Source organism: Orcinus orca, chromosome 2 (genome assembly GCF_937001465.1).
Source record: "Orcinus orca chromosome 2, mOrcOrc1.1, whole genome shotgun sequence".
Lineage (NCBI taxonomy): Eukaryota > Metazoa > Chordata > Mammalia > Artiodactyla > Delphinidae > Orcinus > Orcinus orca.
The window spans coordinates 193,373,468-193,394,724 of record NC_064560.1 but is presented as its reverse complement, the minus strand read 5'-3'; the positions used below and the strand labels follow the sequence as shown (position 1 = coordinate 193,394,724).

At 43.1% G+C, this 21,257-nt stretch overlaps 1 protein-coding gene across 4 annotated transcripts in view; it reads right to left on the bottom strand.

The window, feature by feature from the left end:
* Positions 1–21,257, bottom strand: part of AK7 (adenylate kinase 7) — a 54,228-nt gene that overhangs the window by 22,267 nt on the left and 10,704 nt on the right. For 3 of the 4 annotated variants that reach the window (XM_004262378.2, XM_033439628.2, XM_033440605.2), the window contains exons 4-10: positions 16,829–16,923; positions 12,430–12,540; positions 8,768–8,848; positions 4,603–4,691; positions 2,384–2,474; positions 1,478–1,555; positions 207–356 (exon numbers count right to left, since the gene is read on the bottom strand). In XM_004262378.2, coding sequence (XP_004262426.2) covers positions 207–356; positions 1,478–1,555; positions 2,384–2,474; positions 4,603–4,691; positions 8,768–8,848; positions 12,430–12,540; positions 16,829–16,923 — 695 coding nt within the window. The remainder of the gene's footprint in view (positions 1–206; positions 357–1,477; positions 1,556–2,383; positions 2,475–4,602; positions 4,692–8,767; positions 8,849–12,429; positions 12,541–16,828; positions 16,924–21,257) is intronic. The other variant, XM_033440154.2, reaches the window with a different exon arrangement.

Here is a 21,257-nt window from a genome sequence, read left to right as displayed (position 1 = left end):
CTGCAGGGGGCACGGGTTTGATCCCTGGTTGGGGAATTAGGATCCCGCAAGCTGCGTGGTGTGGCCAAAAAAAAAAAAAGATTGAAAAAGAACTTGAATTTAGAAATTCAGACATTTGAAAAAGTACTTTCATTGGTGTAATTACACCAAAAGTTTCGTTTACTTTGCTTAAATCAGAAGCTTACACAGGAAGTGGTTATAGTTACCAGTAATCTTCTGCTTTGCTTGTACTCTTTGAGGATACTGTTGATATTTTCCACAAATCCTGCTTGGGCGAACCATCGAATGTTAAAATTTTCCTTCACAATGAGTGTTTCCATTCTCAAATTGACGAGTAAATGGTCAATATCCTCTTGCTAAGAGATAAAGGAACATTAGAGATTTGTCCTTTTTTTTTTTTTTCCACTTGAGAGTTATAACAGACCCAAATCACTGAAGTTACTGAAGAAAAAAATATGAACACATTCACTAAAGATGGCCGTCAACTAAGGCAGCTCTAAGTTTTGACAGACCACCTGCTGTGAGACTCTGTGACCCTAAACTTCCCTCACATCTGCTCTCTTGTGACGGGCAGCATCCTGGCTGGTACAGTGATACAAGCAACTCAAAGAGTAGGGAGATACTAGAAGCCCAAGTGGAAGGTTTCCTTCTTCCTTTTTTTTTTTTTTTTTTTTTTACAAATTTTAATACTACCTATTTTTTGAGTAGTGCAATTACACGGTTCAAAATCCAAAAGAACAAAAAGTATAGGGGAAACTTATACACACTACCATATATAAAATAGATAACCAACAAGGACCTACTGTATAGTACAGGGAACTCTACTCAGTATTTTGTAATAACCTGTAAGGGAAAAGAATCTGGAAAAAAATATATATATGTATAACTGAATCACTTTGCTGTACACCTGAAACTAACAGAACACTGGAAATCAACTATACTTCAATTAAAAAGAAAAGTAGAGGGGAAAGCACTCCCTTTGGTCCCCATCACCACCCATCCAGTTCTGCTCCTCAGAGGCAACCAACGATATCAGTTCTTTCAGAAACATGTTCCAATGCACCGTTTTGTTGCAATTTATTCCTAAAAATATTATATTCCAAAACAAGCTGGAAGAATGCACTGTATGACTAAAACTGTACTTTCGGCGCTGCTGTGATGGAATCAGAAATTCAGCCTCCTGTTTGAATTTTTGAAAGAGGCCGAAGAGAGCAACACCCAGTGTTTGTCTAGCATTTTACACATCAGACAGCTTTCAAATACATTTTCTGACCACAACCTCTGAGGGTTTTCAAAAAAAGAAAAAACAGAAACCAACAGGCTCACAGAGGTGAAGAGGAAGTTGCGATAGCTAAGATGGCCAGCTGTGCAGGAGGAGGTGAAATGAACTTGGAAGCCAGGTCTTCTGACTCCAAATCCCTCAAGAACCAACACCTTTAGGACAAGAGTAGAAAAAAAGAATCTCTTATATACTAACTGTTAAGTCCTTTGTTAGGAAAGCATTTTCTTTGGGTACTTTCTGGATTTTCCCAGGGCCAGTACTTTTACTGATGCACTGTTAGAGAAACATAGAATTATTATTTGGTTGACCTGTAAGATTTCAATATAAAATTTCTCAAATGAATATAAACATAACTGAATACAAAAAAAAAAATTTGCAAAGCAACGGGGGAGAACACTGAGGGTATTCACTGGTGTATTTTTTCCACACGTGGTTAAAGAGCACAGAGATGAATAAGGCCCGATCTCTGCCCTCAGGCAGCCCCCAGCCTGAAAAGGGAGAGACAGATGCTTGTGTGTATTGTCTGATCTAGGCGTCTGGAAAAGAGGGGCTTGCCCATGGGGGAGATGGGATGGAGCCAGGAGGGTGCAGAGGAAGATGTCTGAGCTGAATCTTAAGAATTAGTGGGGGTGGCCAGGGAAAGGGCGAGAGAAGGCCGCACTGGCTGGGCCAGCTGGGCCATAAGGTGACAGGTGGCTTTAGCCAGAGCAGCCCAGATAGGAAAGGGGGCCCTCAGAGACCCAGATCTCCTGGAAGCCGCCAGTAGGTTTGGTGAACTTGACCACATGAGTACTTTGGGGAACAATTCACAGACAGATTTTAGTATCGCGGTGTGTGATTTGTGTGTGTGTGAGTCCTACAGTGGACTTTTTTTGCTCCCCTCTGTGCGTATACTGGAGATAAAAACATTGTGGTTGTAATTTCCCAATACATATACTGCAGATACAAATAGCAAGCTTGGGTTTAAGGATATTGTATTTTAGGAGTCCCCGGTCTTGTTAGCACTCCTGATTCCATAATTATAATACTTTGGCGGGGCGGGGGGTGGGTAAAATGATTTAAGAGATGCCATCCAGTCTGGCTGGGATGACATGGCTATACCTTGACAAGGTCTTCCAGAGTATGAACTGACTCGTCCACAGCCACCAGGTAATGGAACTTTGGCACGTGGTCTATGACGTTCTGTATCACTCTGCAGACCACCAGGGAACATTGCCCCCAGAGGGAATAAACAAAGGAGATGTAGTAAATAGAATTCAATGGATGCCACCCTCATGGACCAGATGCCAGGTTTGCTGATTTAGCAATTATCTTATTTTCCAACAAGGTCAGGGCTGGGATGGTGGTCCCCACTCCACAGTGAAGGAAGCTAGTGAAGAGTTAAGTGACATTTCTTGGGCTGAAGGGCTAATGGGAAGGTAGAAGGGCCGGGATTGGAAGCCAGGTCCACCTGGCTCCAGATTCGCCCCAGGTACAAGAGTAGCTGAGCCCCGACAGGACTTGCGTGGATGAAACCCGCTTACCCAGTGGCTCATTAAAGTCCCCAAACAATGCTTTGGGGAAGGTGTTTCACAAAGTAAAACACAGATTCACAGAAGCTGTGGCTCCTTAAGTCACATAGCAGGGAGTGGCTTAGATTTCCTGCCCTGGATTAATTATGAATGATGGCCAACGTGTCTGAGGGCTCAACTCCGTCAGGCCTGTGCTCTGGGCTTTCCAGGTGTTACCCCACGGAATTCTCAGAACAACCCTCTCAGGTAAGGCTATTATCATCCGCATCTCACAAATGAGAAAATCAGACCCAAAGGGGTTAAGCAACTTTCCCAAATTCACACAGCTAGTGAGGGGCAGAACAGGGATTTGAATACAGATGAAAAAATTTCCAGAGAAACAATAGTGAATGGAAAACTGTCACAAGCCTGTAGTTTCTACCTCCATCTCAGCTTCCTTTTCAGTCAAACGATAATAAAACAAACGCACCTGTCTAAATATCCATTTCATATTTGTTTTATATTAATTTCACAGAACAGTTCCTCTTGTAGCTTCTTTCTTTGTTAAATAGTTGACAGTCTTCAAGAAACTGGTTGGAAAAAAATGCTACCGCAAGGGCCCCCGAGTCCTTGTGTAATGGGAATAATTTAATTAATTTAATAATGTAAGATTCTTTCACAACTTTAAAACCTGATAATGTAATCATGTAAAATCTCTGCAGGAAAAAAGGGTCCGTGTCAGCCCTGCCGTGTCCAGTGTCAATGTCGGCTGGAGCAGATCTAGGTTTTTTTTTTTTTTTTTTTTTGCGGTACGCGGGCCTCTCACTGCTGTGGCCTCTCCCGTTGCGGAGCACGGGCTCCGAATACGCAGGCCCAGCAGCCACGGCTCACGGGCCCAGCCGCTCCGCGGCATGTGGGATCTTCCCGGACCAGGGCACGAACCCGCGTCCCCCGCATCGGCAGGCAGACTCGCAACCACTGCGCCACCGGGGAAGCCCAGATCCAGGTTTTATGTAGAGTCTGAAGCTCAGACAACTTAGGGAATCCCTCTTTGAGAACAATAATAAAAATGAAGTTTAGGATCGTGGAAGGGACCCATGCAGGGGAGGGTCTTGAAGTTTAAGCTTCATTGTTTCCCAGTAAATCTGTAAATCTGCTTGGGATTGAGACTAATTTAATAGTGGCTGGTGGATGAGAGAAAGAGGGGGGGATCTAGAAACCAGAAAGAATCTCAGAGAGGTGCTGCTCCCTCCTGTGGGGTGAGCTGAGGGGTTGACAGAATAAAGCCCCTGGAACTCGAAAGGTACAGGCGATGAACTGCAAATAAAGTGAACCCTATCTTTGAGTTAGTGTTTAAGTCAGTGTCTGCAAAGAAGGAGAAGGGGACCTGGGGATACTCTGTGAGTCTGAAAAACACGTGTTAGCATCACTTAACAATTGCCAAAAAAAAAAAGAAAAAAAGCTTCTGGTTTATAGTTCACAAATTTCTAGAATTTAAGTTGGTGGGCTGGACATATCAATCTCATCTGGGACAAAGGACCAGGTCCCCAGAACGCATATAAAGAGTTCTTTTCCCAAACTGGAAGACATGCTATTCTGCTGGTAAGGTTTCTAAAAGGTGAACTTGAACTTGCTATCAGAAGTGTGGCGCTTTTAGGTGATGGACACAATTTCATCAGATGCAAAGTGGAGATGATAAAAGTACCTTCTGCTTAGGGTCGTTGTGAAGAAGAAATACAATAATACACGTGGGGGTCTTAGCACTCGGTGAGAAACAAACACGGTAGTCAGCTAATTCTCGGGAAGTCATATATCTGGTAGAATACTTACCCTGCTAGATCAAGAACATGAATTGCTGGAATTACATTTGTTCCATCTCCAAAAACTGGTAATGCAGGGACCTCACCCGACCAAGCTAGCTAAAAGAAAGAAAAGCAAAAGCATGTTTTCCCCAGTTATGTGCGTCTGACTATTACAGCTCCCAGACAGAGCCATAGTCAGAGGCATCCAAAAAGATCTGTCTATCTGATGAAATAATAGCCTCCAGAGGTTTTGTAAATCAGTTCTGACGAGATTTAGTTGCTGATGAAATCCTATTAAGAGAAATAAAGTGCAACCTCAGGGCTGAAATACTTTTCAAGAAATCATAATGTCATCAGCTGTCTTTAGTGGTCATCTGTAGAGAAAGAAAATTCTTTAGTATGCACGGTGTCTTTAATTCTCATGAAAGTGAGAATTAAAATTTAAAATTACCCCCACTGGCTGGGGGTAATGATCGTCAGTTTGTAGATGAAATGCTTAGTGCATAAAGTATCCTCCGGGACATTACACTTCCGATGAGTCCCTTTGACTGGATTTGAACCCTGATCTTCAGAGTCCAAACCTTTGTCTTTTCCCTTCATTAAATATTTCAGTAAATAAATAGGTAGTCTGGGTACTGTTTAACTGTCATGCACTAGATGATTTTATATTGCTTTTCAAGAGTGAAAGAGGTAGGAGTGGGGGCCACAGCAGACCACTGGATCTTGTAAGATATTTTGGACTTGGGGAAACCTTTGAAGGGTTTTAAGCAGGGAAGTGACATCACTGGATTTGCTTTGGTTGCCTTGTGAAGGGATGATGAGAAGTAAGAGTTTAAATGAAGAGACGGAGGTCATGACAGGTGAGGACAAGAGAGGGTTTTTCCTAGCCTTTGGGTGGGGAGTTGGAGGCGCTGGGCTGGAGAGAAGGGAGGTGTTGGGGAGGTCGTCTCTAGAGGACCTGGGGATCTTGTGATGGATGAGATAGAGGAAGGAGTTGGCTTCTGATTGGTGCAGCTGGGTAGAAGGTGGTCCAACTGCCTGGGGCGGGGCCCTGGAGGAGCTGCGGGTATGGGGGTGATTGCTCATGTAGTTTGGGTTTGTGAAACATCCAGCTTGAGGTGATGGATCTGCAGAGTGAGGACTAAGGAGAGGCAGTCCCGCTGGAGACGGATGTTTGAGAGTCACTGGCCCCAGTCATGGGATTGAACAGCCCAACCCAGGGAAAGAGCGTAGATGGAGAAGACAAGAGGGCCCCGGGCAGAGGCCTGGAAGGCCAGCATCCGGTGGTCAGTTAGGCAAAAGGTAGCTGAGCACGGGCAAAGAGAAAGAGCTTTCTTTAGCTCATCCTCTTCAGCTGTCATATCTCTTGTATTAAAAAACCAACCAGCCAACACTTTCCTGAAACTTCTTTTGCTAGCTCCTGCCTTCTTTTTCTGCCCCATTTTACAGTAAAATCTCTCAGAATGCTCCTCTGTTCTCACCATCTCCACTTCCTCTCTTCGTGCTCCCTCCTTGAACCTACACATATCAGGCTTTTGTTCTACCCGATTCCAAAAATATCCAGGTCAGTCCTCCAGTCTCATCTTACTTGATTATCTGCCGTGTGTGATATGGTTGGTCACTATTTCGTTTTAGAAACACTTTTTTCACGTGTCTTTTTCCACACTCCCCTCTTGGTTCACTGGGAACTCCTCCTCAGCTGCCTTTCCCGACTCCCTCCCATATCCTTGTAAATCTCCAAATATAGGAGTGTCCCAGGACTCAGTCCTCAGACCTCTTCTCTTCTCCATACTCATTCTCTAGGTGATGTCATCCAGTCTTGTGGTTTTAAATTCCACCCATATGCTGGTGGCTTCCAAGGTTATAACTCTAGTCCTGACTACCTCCATAATCTCCAAACACACCTCCCACCTTCCAGTGCAACGTCCAACTTCCTCCCTGCTGAGTATCGATACTTGGATGTCAGCCATCTCAAACTCAACGTGTCTAAGCTGAGCTGAACTTCCCACTGATTGCATACCTCGCCCTAATCTGTCCCTTCCCAGTTTTCCCCATCTCAGTAAACGGCAACTTCCTACTTCTGGTTACTTGCACCAAAATCCTTAAAGTCATTTTTACTTTCTTTCTGTCACCCTTACATCCAAGCTTGGCGCCAATCCCATTGGCTTCATCTTCAAAACATCCCAAATCCCAACATCTTCAGTGTCTCCACCATTTCCACCTAGGTCTTAGGTACTACCCTGTTCTTGGCCCCCTACAGTACATTCTCAACTCAGCAGAACAGCGTTATCCTTGAAAACTTAAGACAGATTAGGCCACTTCTATGCTCAAAATAGTCTGTTTCCCAACCCACTCAGAATAAAAGCCCAAACCCTCACAATGGGCTACGAAGCTGGGATCCATCTGACTCCTCCATCACCTCTTTGACTCCATCACCCCCCATCCTCCAGCACTTTCAGCCACATTGGTCTTCTTGCTGCTCCTTAACCCAGCCAGCACGTTTCTGCCTTGGTTCTTTTTTTTTGGTACGCCGGCCTCTCACTGTTGTGGCCTCTCCCGTTGCGGAGCACAGGCTCCGGACACGCAGGCTCAGCGGCCACGGCTCACGGGCCCAGCCGCTCCACGGCATGTGGGATCTTCCCGGACCGGGGCACGAACCCGTGTCGCCTTCATCGGCAGGCGGACTCTCAACCACTGCGCCACCAGGGAAGCCCCTGCCTTGGTTCTTTGCACTTGCAGGGCCCAGTGCCTTTCCCCAGGAAGCCACTTAGCTGGCTCCCCATTGCCTTTCACTGTCTGCTCAAATGTCACATCATTAGAAAGACCTTCCTCACATGAAAAGATGCTCAACTAATTACTAGAGAAATGCAAATCAAAACTACAATGAGGTACCACCTCACACTGGTCAGAATGGCCATCACTAAAAAGTCTACATATAACAAATGCTGGAAAGCGTGTGGAGAAAAGGGAGCCCTCCTACACTGTTGGTGGGAATGTAAATGGGTGCAGCCACTATGGAGAACAGTACGGAGGTTCCTCAAAAAACTAAAACTAGAGCTGCCATATGATCCAGCAATCCTGGGCGTATATCCAGACAAAACTATTACTCAAAAAGATACATGCACCCCTGTGTTTATAGCAGCACTATTCACAATAGCCATGACGTGGAAACAACCTCAATGCCCATCGACAGATGAATGAATAAAGATGTGCGACATATATACAATGGAATACTACTCAGGCATAAAAAAGAATGAAATAATGCCATTTGCAGCAACATGGATGGACCTAGAGATGATCATACTAAGCGAAGTAAGTCGGAAAGAGAAAGACAAATACCATATGATATCACTTATGTGTGGAATCTAAAACATGACACAAATGAATTTATCTACGAAACAGAAACAGACTCACAGACATAGAGAACAGATTTGTGGTTGCCAAGGGAGAGGAGGCATGTGGGAGGGATGGAGTGGGAGTTTAGGATTAGCAAATGCAAACTATTATATGCAGAATGGATAAACAACAAGGTCCCACCGTATAGCACAGGAAACTAGATTCAATATCTGGTGATTAACCATAATGGAAAAGAATATGAAAAAGATTATCTATATATATACATATATATCTGAATCACTGTGCTGTACAGCAGAAATTGACACAACATTGTAAATCAACTATACTACAGTAAAATAAATATAAAAATAAAATAAAGTAAAAAAAGAAAGGCCTTCCTCAACCATCATATAAAGACATGTTAACCCCCAACCCTAGCCCCACATGCTCTATCTACCTTTCTCTGCTTCATTGTTTTCCAGTTTATTTTTCAACACCTGAAATACTCTGTTTACTGGCTAATTTGTTCATTAGCTATCGCTCTTCTTCTCCACCCCCTAGAATGTAAGCTCCACAAGGGCAGGGACTTTATCATGTTGTGTTCCCAGCATCTACACTGGTTTCTGGTACATGGTAGGCACTGGATCAACATTTGCCTCATGAATGAAAGGAGATCCATGTTTTTCTTTATTATTCTGAGAGTGGGAAATACAAGAAAAAGAGGTAGTTATGTTGGACATCCATATTTTCCTTAACTTTCTGCTATTAAATGGGCCTAGCCAGTACATAACCTTCGAATTGTGTAACCTTAGTGTAAAACACTTAAAAAAAAAGTTATAGTCATGGAAAAGTCATACCTTAAAAAAAGCATGTAAGATGCCTCCTTCCATTCCATACTGAAGTCCGGCAGCAACTACGTAAGTGGCAAATTTTCTGACCTATTAGATAAAATACAAGAAAAAAGCTAAATATATTATTATGAACCACGTTGAATCAGATTATTTTTAATGATTATTTTAAATGAGCACTTCAGTAAGTCTCATCACCTCTTTCAAGCTCCTAATGTACTGTTTAGGACAAAAAGAGTATCTCTTAAAAGGCAGGGAACTCAACCCCACTGACCACTATTAAAATTTAATTGGGACTCAATTAAATGAAAGCCAGACTTTATTATTGTGAAGACTTACCACCTTTAAGTGCTATGCCGGGCACCTAAAGGCAAAGGAAGATGTAAAAATCTGTCCATCCATGATGGTCTTTAATTACCGAGTGGGGGAGGGGACATACATAGAACCAAGGAATTTCGTGATGGGCCTTAATAGGAGGATATTAATAGACATGGAGTTCCCTTCATCCAGGAGGAGTAATTTAGGTGCTGGGAGAATTTGCCTCAATACTCAAACTATTTTTTACTGTCATCATGGTACTAGCAGCTACGCTGTGTAGAAACAGGCTTTTGGGCATGTTGAAAAGCTTAAGGCAGAGGTAATACTTAGGGATACCTGGGCACTGATTCTCTTCCTCTGATGCTCTCCACTCTCATAATCCAATAACCACGTGGCTTTGATGATGTTTAACTTAACGATCCAGAGAGACTCATGCAATGGTTGGTGCAATTGTTTCTGTATTGCTAATGTGAGGTCCAAGTATAAAAGGTGCAATGACCCACAGAGATCTGTTTAGGTTCCGTTAAACACTGGACTCATGAGCCGTCCCACTTGAGATTTTTAATCTTTGGTTAATTACATCGGGGATTTAATCTAACCTGAGACAGTATGATCTGTGAGCATATGTGTGCTCTGACTGGCCTCTTCTTGCTAATTCTTCATCCAATTAGAACGCTGTAGTTGGTGTCAGAAGTAGAATTATCAATACAGACACCCTCCATCACCACTGTGATTCGATTTGGGAAGGTTGGATGTTGGTAAGTTGAAGAGATAATCATGAACTGAGGATGGAACCCAAGTAGAGACCAGAAAATCCCCCCCACACACACCCTCATCCCTGATATGAGAGAACTGGGGTCTCTGAGTGAGCTTTTTGAGGAGGAACCATATCATCATAATTGATCTACATTCCTGTACATCTGGACGAGTGGATAAGAGAGGCAAGGACAAGGTGACCCAGTCCCCTGGTTTTTCCTACCTGTCCTAGGGAAAGTGATAAGTGAAAATGCCCCAAAGGATTTAAAAAGCCTATGAACTTGCCTCAAAAACTAAACTGGTCCACCTTCTTGTGTTTATAATATAGCATGTAAATGTAAATGTGATTACCGCAAATGTGGTGACAGTTGATGAACACTGGACAACCAGCCCCAGGAGGGCAGAGACCACATCTGTTTTGTTCATGGCTGTGAGGCCAGCTCTTAGCCACAGTGCCTGTTACATAGCAAGATCTTAACAGATATGAGTTAAATGATTCCTTCCAAGGTTCTACCTATTTGATGAAAAACACTAGGTTACAGAAGGGTTACTAAGATGACCAAGTTGGCCAGATCAACCTTATCTTATTAATTGTTCAGAAAAGAGTGATTAGGAAAGCTTGGGCTTAAAAAAATTTTTTTTTGAAATTAAATTTTGATCGTATAATTTAGAGCATGGGACATACTTAACGTTTTTATGATAAAATAAAGATATTAAGATGACACTATTTCTCTATTTAATTAAATTTATTTATTTATTTTGGCTGTGCCACACAGCTTGTGGGATCTTAGTTCCCAGACCAGGGGTCAAACCCGTGGCCCCTGCAATGGAAGTGCAGAGTCCTAACCACTGGACTACCAGGGAATTCCTTATTTCTCCATTTTAGACTATCATTCACATCTATTATTTTTGCATGTGTGATCATGCCTTCTCAATCAGTGAATTTGAAATAAATGATGAAGAAATCATGAATTTTCTATTTGGGGTAATGTTCAAAGTTTAATAAAATAATATAGCTGTAGGATTTGGAGTTGGAAGAAATTTAATTTTCTAGTCTAACCCCTTTATTTTACTTATTTAACTCCAAAAGTTGAATGACTTGGCTAAGGTCATAAATTAATGGGTAGAAAAGGGACTAGAATGCCTAATCCCATGTCTTTTCCTTCAAATATTTTATACTCACAGTGTTTGTATTGCCAAGTAAAAAAAAATTTTTTTAATAAAATAAAAACATTTACTAGTAGGACAGAATTTAAGGACCAAGTTCCTACTGTAATATCCTCTGAGACCACTAGGTGTCATCTTAGAACTATCATTACATATCACTATCGTAGGTCTTCCGATAATGGGAAAAAATGCAGTGGATGGAACCTCTAGGGGTTTAGGGGTTCTGTATAAATTCTACCTAACTTAAATGAGGATGATGATGATAGCACTAAATTCACAGAATTGTGAGGATTACATATGAGATATAGGAGGATTACATGAGGTGCTGTAAGTAATACACCTGGCGCAGTGCCTGGTACCTGGTAAGCAAGCCCTCAATAATTTTTAGTTGTTACTACTTATTCATCACCAGGGCATTCCTGTCATCTATTTTGATTAAAGAGAAATAAAACAATTTTATAATATATGGATTTCAAAATGATAACTTTTGCTGCAACAGAAGGCTAATAAGCTATTCTTTTTGTTTACGTGAACTTCCCAGCTAGAGGCATGTCAGTAATCAGTGACACGGATGTGTCAGGATCAACTCTACTGAATGACGGAGTTTTGGAGTCAGGAGAAAATAAGAACAAAACCCACAGGCTTTGGTATCTGATGGATCCAGGTTTGAATCCCAGCTCTGCTCTTTCCCACAGTGTCTGCATCTGTGAAATGGGAATAATTATGTATGTACACGAGACAGTTGCTGCAAGGAGTAGATCAGATGAGGCTAAGAAGCGCTCAGCACGGTGCTCAGCAAACGCTAGCTATGCGACCTTGAGCAAATTACTTAACCTCTGGAAGTTTCTGTCTCCTTGTTTGTAAGATGAAGTTTATTTTTATTTATTTATTTTGGCGGCTCGGCTTGTGGGATTTTAGTTCCCTGACCAGGGATTGAACCCAGGCCATCAGCAATGAAAGCGCTGAGTCCTAATCACTGGACCAGCAGGGAATTCCCTGTAAAATGAGGTTTATACGCACTTTTCAGAGCTGCTGTAAGAAACTAATGAGATAGAGTCTGGAAGAAGGGAAAATGTGGTTCCCTCTTCCCCATTCCCACTCTCAGCTTTTTGACTCTTCTGGACCAAGGGACTCTTTGGACCAACAGACCCCTTAGGAGGTGAGGGCTTGAGCTCTGCTGGGGACTCCATACAAGCCTTCCCTCTTAGGGGGCTGGAAAAGAACGTGGGGCAGGACCTGGGACAGTGCCTTTTGGGGGAGCCTGACGCTCGGAGCTCTGTGGGTATAAGGACGCGGGAACTAAATACAGAGGTGGGGAGCGAGCTGACATGATACACATAGAGTATGTGGAACAGTCCTGACCATGTGCATTGTAAGCTGCTTCCAAAAGAGCTTTTCTTACCCTAAAGGTTCTACTACTCGAGATTTACCTTTTTCCCTAACTTGAGAACCAGTTTTTCAGCATTTATGTGGTCCAGAAAATTAGGATGGTGTTTTCTTCTTCGATAATCCTCTTCAGTAAATGGAATCTCGGAATCACCCTATGAGAGAGAAAAGACCAGACTCCACGTGTTAGAGCTACGGAAACTGCTAAGCCCACAGATGCCAGGGAGACTATGTTCCTTTAAGCTCAAATAAAGCATTCTAAAAACTACTGCTTATTTTTATAGTGATTTAATTTTCTTGAAAATGCTTTAGCTAGCCAGATTCTATCATTTAAACTTAATTTAAACAAAATAAAATATTTAAATGTCTTCTTTTATTTTGTACAGTGACATGTTGTCACTGTGATTCCATAAAGGCATTAAAAAACCCATTTCTTGATAGTTCTTGCGATGTGTGTAGTTTCTTTTTTTTAATGTGTCTTAAAAAATGTTTTTAGTTCTTTTATTTATTTATTTATTTTTAATTAAGTAATTAATTTATTTTTGGCTGTGTTTGGTCTTCCTTGCTGCACGCGGGCTTTCTCTAGTTGTGGAGAGAGGGGGCCACTCTTCGCTGTGGTGCGCGGGCTTCTCATTGCGGTGGCTTCTCTTGTCGCAGAGCATGGGCTCTAGGTGCTCGGGCTTCAGTAGTTGTGGCGCACAGGCTTAGCTGCTCCGCGGCATGTGGGATCTTCCAGAACCAGGGTTCGATCCCGTGTCCCCTGCATTGGCAGGCGGATTCTTAACCACTGTGCCACCAGGGAAGCCCTCATTTTTTAAATCTAAATTATGTGTGTTTTTTCTCTCTTCCACATTGCCTCTGTCCCTAAAATTCATCCCACATTAATGAGAACATACCATGTGCAAGTTTCTGTCTCAGGCTTTAAAAACTGTCTTCATCGGATAAGATATCAGTTTGTGGGTTTCCTGGTGGCGCAGTGGTTAAGAATCCGCCTGCCAATGCAGGGGACACGGGTTCGTGCCCCAGTCCGGGAAGATCCCACATGCCGCGGAGCGGCTGGGCCCGCGTACTGAGCTGTTCATCACTCAGTCTCTCCACAACTCACCCTGCTGTACACTCCTCCCATGGAAGGACAATTAAATAAAAACTTCCTGGAGAATCAAAGGGAGAAACTGAGATCCATGATACAGAGTGATTTCCCCCAAATCCGTCCAGATTTAGAGGTCCTATTTGGAGTAGGATTTCTAAAATATACAGTCCAATCAGGAGCCTTTCAATCACATCACATTGGTATAAGTTAAATAACCAGCCCAAAGCATCTGAGTCCAGGGCTTACACAAAATTAACCAGAGAGGCAGAAGAAACACAAGGATGAGGACCCTGAGGTAGAACAATCATTGCAGATTTGAGAAATGGGAAGAAGGGCTGAAATGACTGGAGCCAAGCTGGGGATTGGTAGAGGAGGAGGTAGGTAATGCCAGGGGACTTCCCTGGTGGTGCAGTGTTTAAGACTCCACGCTCCCAATGCAGGGGGCCTGGGTTCGATCCCTGGTCAGGGAACTAGATCCCTCATGCCACAACTAAAGATCCCACGTGCCGCAACTAAGACCCAGCACAGCCAAATAAATATTTAAAATAAAAACCTTTTAAAAAAAAAAGGGTAGGCAATGCCAGGTTGCCAGGGTTTGTGGACCATGTAAAGGAGTTTAGATTCATTCTAGGAGCATAGAAGGGTCTTAAGCATTTTAAGCAGGACTATAACACAATGTGAATTATATTTTATTTTACTTATTTGGCTGCGTTGGGTCTTTCTCTAGTTGTGGGGAGCGGGGGCTACTCTTAGCTGCGGTGCATGGGCTTCTCACTGTGGTGGCTTCTCCCGTTGTGGAGCACGGGCTCCAGGCACGCGGGTTTCAGCAGTTGCGGTGCATGGGCTCAGTAGTTGCAGCACGCGGGCTCTAGGGAGTGCGGGCTTCAGTAGTTGTGGTGCACAGGCCTAGTCGCTCCGTGGCATGTGGGATCTGCCCAGACCAGGGAAAGAACCCGTGTCCCCTGATTTAGCAGGCAGACTCTTAACCACTGCGCCACCAGGGAAATCCCTGAATTATATTTTAACAAGATCACTTAAGCTGTTTGCTGGAGATTGGACTGGAAGGAGGCAATGGATCACTTGAATTAATTAGGATTTTTTCCCCTGGAGCTGGGGATAGAGACTTCCTTCCCTGGGTCTCGTGGGCAGCGTGGACACCTGAACAAATCAGGACTCTGATGGGAAGACAGGAGGATGGCTGTCTGACCGGAAAACAGCAGCATCTACCCCAATCTAGTATTCACTTTTCTCTTTTGAGTGGCATTATGAAGTCATGACTTTTCACAAGCTCAGCTGACTTCAGTGAACCATGAAGTATCAGTCAGGGTCCTAGCATGAAAGAAATGGCACACTCAACGTGGGTAATTTGAGGAGGGTTTAATAATAGGACTATTTACAAAGATGTGGGCAGGTATAGGGAAATCACATACCCTGGAGTCAGTAACAGGGTGCTCTGGACCGCTCGAAGGTCCCAGAGTGTAGAGGGCGCAAGCGATAATTAGGACCTGGGGGTAAGCAGCGTGGAGAGGGCTGCCTGGCAGGAGCAGTGACTTTGGTTGAAGGGCTCAGCCGGCCAGTAGCAACTGGGCAGAAAGGAGTTGGAGGGGTAATACCGTGACCTCACTCTTTTCATTTTCCCCATCCTTCACTGGCGCTTCCCACTGGCCAAACCCAATGGGAAGCAGAGGGCAAGGTTGCTTGCCAATCTGGACGCGAGGTCAGGGCTGGGTGATCACACCTGCCTCTAGAAGTGGGTACGTGATCCCAGGTCTGGCCAATCAGAGCTCTACATTTCCCTGGCCACAATGACTGCTTTAGGGTTTGGCCTGTGACCTAAGACCTGGAAAAACAGCATATTCCAGTGCTGGGTTGGGACATGGTCAAAATGGAAAAGACACTCGAAGTTCTAGGGATGTAAGCCTGGGAGCTCCTGGGGGCCAGAAGGAGGGGACAGCTTACCTGAGAATGAAGCCTACTCAGAGAGGAAAAGAAGCAGGTGAATAGAGAAAAAGAGTAGGTGATTTCTGAGAACACTCTTTAAGCCTCTAGATCCAGCTGTGCCTGAAGTCCATTATTGGACTTACCAGTTATATGAGTCAATTAATCCCCATTTCGCTTAAGTCAGTACAAGTTAGTTTATAACTGAAGGAGTGATGATGATCGATCAGGCCAGCAAAATGATCGTCCAGTCAAATGGCCAATGACTGTTTTGTAGCAGACACTTACTAGACTCTTTGAGGGATAGAACTCAACAGGAATAAAATGACTGGCCTGCTCCTTGAGATGATAGCAACCAAATGGAGTAGTAGGTGGGAGAGCTTTATAGGAAAAGGTCAGGAAACCTCTGGTCCCTGCCCTCAAAGACCTCCCAGTCCACTGAGGGAGAGATAATTAAACAAACAAACGGCCTTTGATGCAGTAAGTATGATAAATCCCTAAATATTTCCTTACTATAAATAATGTATTCCATTGAGTCTAACACGTGCATTTTTTTTTTCACATTTTAACATCTCTGAAATTAGAATGTGTCTTGTCATCCATGTTTATCACAATGTAGAGGAGCATCCGATGCTTCAGTCAAGAAGCAACGGTGCTGTCCTCGCTGGAGCCTGGGTCACCTTCAGGTCACCTTGAGCACATACTGTCATCCTTAAACTGAGTTAGGTACTATGCATTTTGGTCTAATTGCCTTTCGCAGATGTCTTTAAAAAGATTAGAGTGTGACTCAGCACTGAGATGAAAAGGTAGTTCATAGGCACAGAGGCACTGGAGCAGAGAAGCAAATGGAAATCTGGTCTCAGGGGAGAAAATAAGCAATACTAGAAGAATGACTCTGAATCCATGTTTTTTGCAAAATGATAACCATGAGCTTTATAGGAAACTACCTAGAAATAAATGACATGACTCAGGTTTTATACTAAGTTATTGTGTGAAAACAGACAGAATGCAGGTGTGATTCAGAGAAACTGGACTCTGAGTTTGAAGAAGTTTGGGGAATACTATAACCACCGTATTTTGCTTATATTTTTCCTTTTAATGTATGCACAGGAATGTATATGACAAAGATATAGGTCTAAATAAGTCTAAAAGAGAGGGCTTTCAATACATTTAAAATAAAAAGTGATAAGCATTGTTATACTTGACTAGGCGGCATTTTCTTCTAAGGGGCATGTAAAACAATGTGGCCCCTTAGAATGGAGTGTTCTTTGAGCCTGTGAACTCTGCAGTGTTTATTACGGGGTAGGGTTCAGAAGTGTAAGAATACACCATCCACTATAGAAAGTTCTCGCGTGCAGATTACAAGGAATCGGGGGTGAAATGTTGCATAAAGGAAAAGCCAGCACACTACTTACTGGGTCCAGGGGTTTGGACCGCGCCCAGGTCATCACCGTGGACACTAAAATAAACACCTTCCGCTTTTCGAAATGGCTGATTTCTTCATTCAGGGCTGTAGGGCCAAAAAGCCAAGCAGTTACTTGGATCCATTTAGAACGTGGTTTAAAATCATGTGTACTTTTAATTACCAGCGGGACTTGAAGTGACTCCTCTTTCAAGGAGTGGCTTTACCCCAGGGGGGCATCCCCTCTGATGCTGCTCCCCTCCCCATCTCTGTCCCTGGCTGCCCCCCTCCAGCTACCCGACCTCTCCTGAGCCCAGCTCAAATCTTCAGCCCCTTCCTATTTCCTGGCCTGCAGCAGTGTGCTTTCACTTTTGGGGAGGGCTCGTGATACTGATAATAGCTGACACGGATGGGAACAGTTCATGGGCTTTATCGAATTCTCACCATCGGGGGATAGATACTCTCATCTCTGTTTCTACCTTCTAAGGGAGCTGAGGCACAGTTTGCCCAGGATCACGGAGTGAGGTGGTGGTATAGAGTCCGATCCAGGAAGCCTGGTTGCCCGGCCTGTGCACCCCCTCCAGCTGCATGGAGAATGGAGTGGAGGCCCCAAATCAGAAAGCAAGGCCCTCTGTTTCTTTTTTAACCATTTAAAAAAATTAAAGTATAGCTAATTTACAATGTTGTGTTAGCTTCAGGTGTACAGAAAAGTGATTCATTTATATCTATCTATATCTATATCTAATATATTCTTTTTCAGATTCTTTTCCATTATAGGTTATTACAAGACCTTGAATATAGTTCCCTGTGCCATACAGTAAATCCTTGCTCTTTATCTAGTTTGTATATAGTAGTGTGTATATGCTAATCCCAAACTCCTAATTTATCTCCTTACCTTCTCCCCTCTGGTAACCATAAGTTTGTTCTCTATGTCTGTGAGCCTATTTCCAGTTTGTAAATAAGTTCACTTACATGATTTTCTTCCATTCCACATATAAGTGATATCATGTGATATTTGTCTTTCTCTGTCTGACTTACTTCACTTAGTATGATCATCTCTAGGTCCATCCATGTTGCTGCAAATGGCATGATTTCATTCTTTTTTATGGGCAAGGCCCTCTCACGATTTCACATAAAGCAGTGCTATTTAGCCTAAGCGCTTGCAGAAGGAAGTAATTCCCTCCCCCTCCACTCCCCCTGGCTGGGGGAGAGCAGCTTATGCGTTGGGGGCTGTGGGCTGTGTGTGGAGGGAGGGCTTTGGTAACACTCCGATGCTTGATTAGGAACCATCTGTAGAGATGGGAATTTAGAATAGTGGTGGCCTGGACCTGGGAGTGTTTGGTTTCCAAAGGGTTTGTCATTCCCCAGGAGGGCTCCCCACACATTTAAGCACTGAATCTCCTTGAATACTTTCTGGCATGTGATTCCACTAAAATATTTTTCATAATGTATAACTTTCCAGGAAAAAACAAAAACTAAAATGAGACATACTTAAATTGTCAGAGGATCTAAGCGACACAGTAGTCATGGTAAATTTTAGTCTCATGAGCTGATTTCTCGAACAAAAAGGAAAACAATAAAATACTGATATCCTGAATCTAATAAACTCATGGAATCCAACCGTAAGGTGAGAGAGTATTATTGAATTAAGTCTAGGAACACTATGTCCACAGACCTACTAGAGAGTGGACTTGAGGACACGGGGAGGGGGAAGGGTAAGCTGGGACAAAGTGAGAGAGTGGCATGGACATATATATACACTACCAGACGTGAAATAGATAGCTAGTGGGAAGCAGCCACATAGCACAGGGAGATCAGCTCGGTGCTTTGTGACCACCTAGAGGGGTGGGATAGGGAGGGAGACTCAAGAGGGAAGAGATATGGGGATATGTGTATATGTATAGCTGGTTCACTTTGTTATAAAGCAGAAACTAACACACCATTGTAAAGCAATTATACTCCAGTAAAGATTTAAAAAAAAAAAGAACACTATGTCCACATATTAATCCCAACGAAATGTTAACTTTAGTTTCTATTTTTATTCTATTAACAAAAACCGCCTCTTCAATTTAATTTTGTTCTTTACCCTTCCTGCTCTGCTGTGCCTCAGATTGGCCTATTTTGTGAACGCTTGGCACACTTAGAGGTCTTCTAACTGGGTTATCCTTTTTTATTTGTGATCATTTTAATGGGTCTAAAATGATCTGCTTGTTCACTTGTGAACGAGCAGCACATTTTATCCATATATACAAATGTTTTCTTGCATTTCTTATACTTCATTTCTTTCTCCAGTTTTGCCTTCCTTTGATAGTATCTGTGAAAGGCAAGGTAGAGGAATTCTTTTATATTAAAATATTTGAAAATAGTTCAATAAAACATCATTAAGAAGTAATACATATCCACTGTAAAAACAAAAACAGAAAACTCCCCAAATCTCAGAAAGTACATGAGGTAAAGTGAGAAAGTTCCCTCTACTATTCTCTCTATAGCCCCACCCACCCCATGTCCTCCCCACTCACCCAGTCCCCCATGACTGACCAAGGGCTATACTTTCTTACAGAAACAAACACTTTGTATCCCAAAAAAGAGGTAACACATTTAAAAGTTTTTCACCAAATAGAGAATAAAATTGTCCTAATTATTTAAAGCTCTTTATTAGAATGAAGAAGGAAGCAATACAGAACATACTCTACATTTTAAAGCTCATGAAAGGAAATGCAGTGTCAAAGTTTGAGAACTACTATCTTCCCTTGATGATTAGTGGGAGACATCTTATTAGGTGCTGAAGCTCATCTGTCATAGCAGGAGCTCAGTGGTTAATGTCTAAAGTTCATAATCGGAGGACATCAGTGCAGGCATTTTTGTGTATTAAAAGGAACAAGTGGGTTAAATGAGGTTCCTTTTTTGTTTGTTTTTGCGGTACGCGGGCCTCTCACCGCTGCGGCCTCTCCCACTGCAGAGCACAGGCTCCGGATGCACAGGCCCAGCGGACATGGTCCACGGGCCCAGCCGCTCCGCGGCATGTGGGATCCTCCCGGACCGGGACACAGATCCCCAATCACTGCACCACCAGGGAAGCCCGAGGTTCCTTTTGAACAGTAGAGATGGGATGGAAAAGAAATGCAGGGAATTGTTGCTTTTTATTCTAAATCCTACTGTGCTTTTTAACTTTCAAAACATGTCCAGGTTTTATTTCAGAAAAAAAATTAAAATGTAAAGAAAATTGTGAGTACATGATATAGAAAAAAATCAATTTCCAAAGACTGGCACAAAATAAGAACTCAGTAAACATTAGGTCTGATTATTATTTTAGGTGGTGAGATTATCTTAGAAAGTGCAATTACACATCATCTGTAAATATTTGCAAAGGGATAAACATGTGGACAGTAGGCGTTTAAAAAGCTCTGTTTCAAAAGATGACACATTGTTCATGTTATTGATTTGTCTCTTACTGAATGAAACTTAGGCCCACAGGGATAAATGAGAAATCAAACATTCTGAGCTCCTGAGGACTCCAGCACATCCACAGAGAGTACTTTTTCATCATGATTTCTCTGAATATGGTACAGACATGACTGAGGCTTCATTCCATTTCTCTGAACATGAGCCAAAATATAGCTTTGCTATTGGTCTTATTCAGGGGTTGGCAATGTACCGCCTGTTTTTGTAAATAAAGTTTTATTGGAACCCGGCCCATTCATTTACATATTGTCTATAGTTGCATTCTTGCTACAACAGCAGAGGAGTTGGCTTGAAAAGCTAAACATATTTACTATCTGGCCTTTAACAGAAAAAGTTTGCTGACGCCTGAACTCATCTGCCAAAAAGCAACATACTGAAGTGTAAAAAACACTGCAAAGTAAGGTGCTTGTGTCTTTTTGGCTGTCCTCCTAGCCTAGAATGGCAATTCAAATAAGCTGATTTGCTCTCTCCTTTGATCCGGACTTAATAAGGGGATGAATCACAAAGCACCAAATTGCTAAACTTCATCTTGTCCCTTAGAGTTCATTACCTTTTTCAATGCATTTAAAATATGAACGTGTTCTCTGCGACCCCTTCCTGACCCTTGCTATTGGGGAACGCTTGTTGAACTGAATCAAATCCTCACAGTTAGAAATAATTCCTTTTCTCCTGGGGTTTCCCGGGTGGTGCAGTGGTTAAGAATCCACCTGCCAATGCAGGGGACACAGGTTCAAGCCCTGGTCTGGGAAGATCCCACATGCTGCAGAGCGACTAAGCCCGTGCACCACAACTACTGAACCTGCACTCTAGAGCCCGCAAGGCACAACTACTGAGGCTGCACGCCACAACTACTGAAGCCCGCGTGCCTAGAGCCCGTGCTCTGCAACAAGAGAAGCCACTGCGATGAGAAGCCCGCGCACCGCAACGAAGAGCAGCCCCCGCTTGCTGCAACTAGAGAAAAGCCACCGTGCAGCAACAAA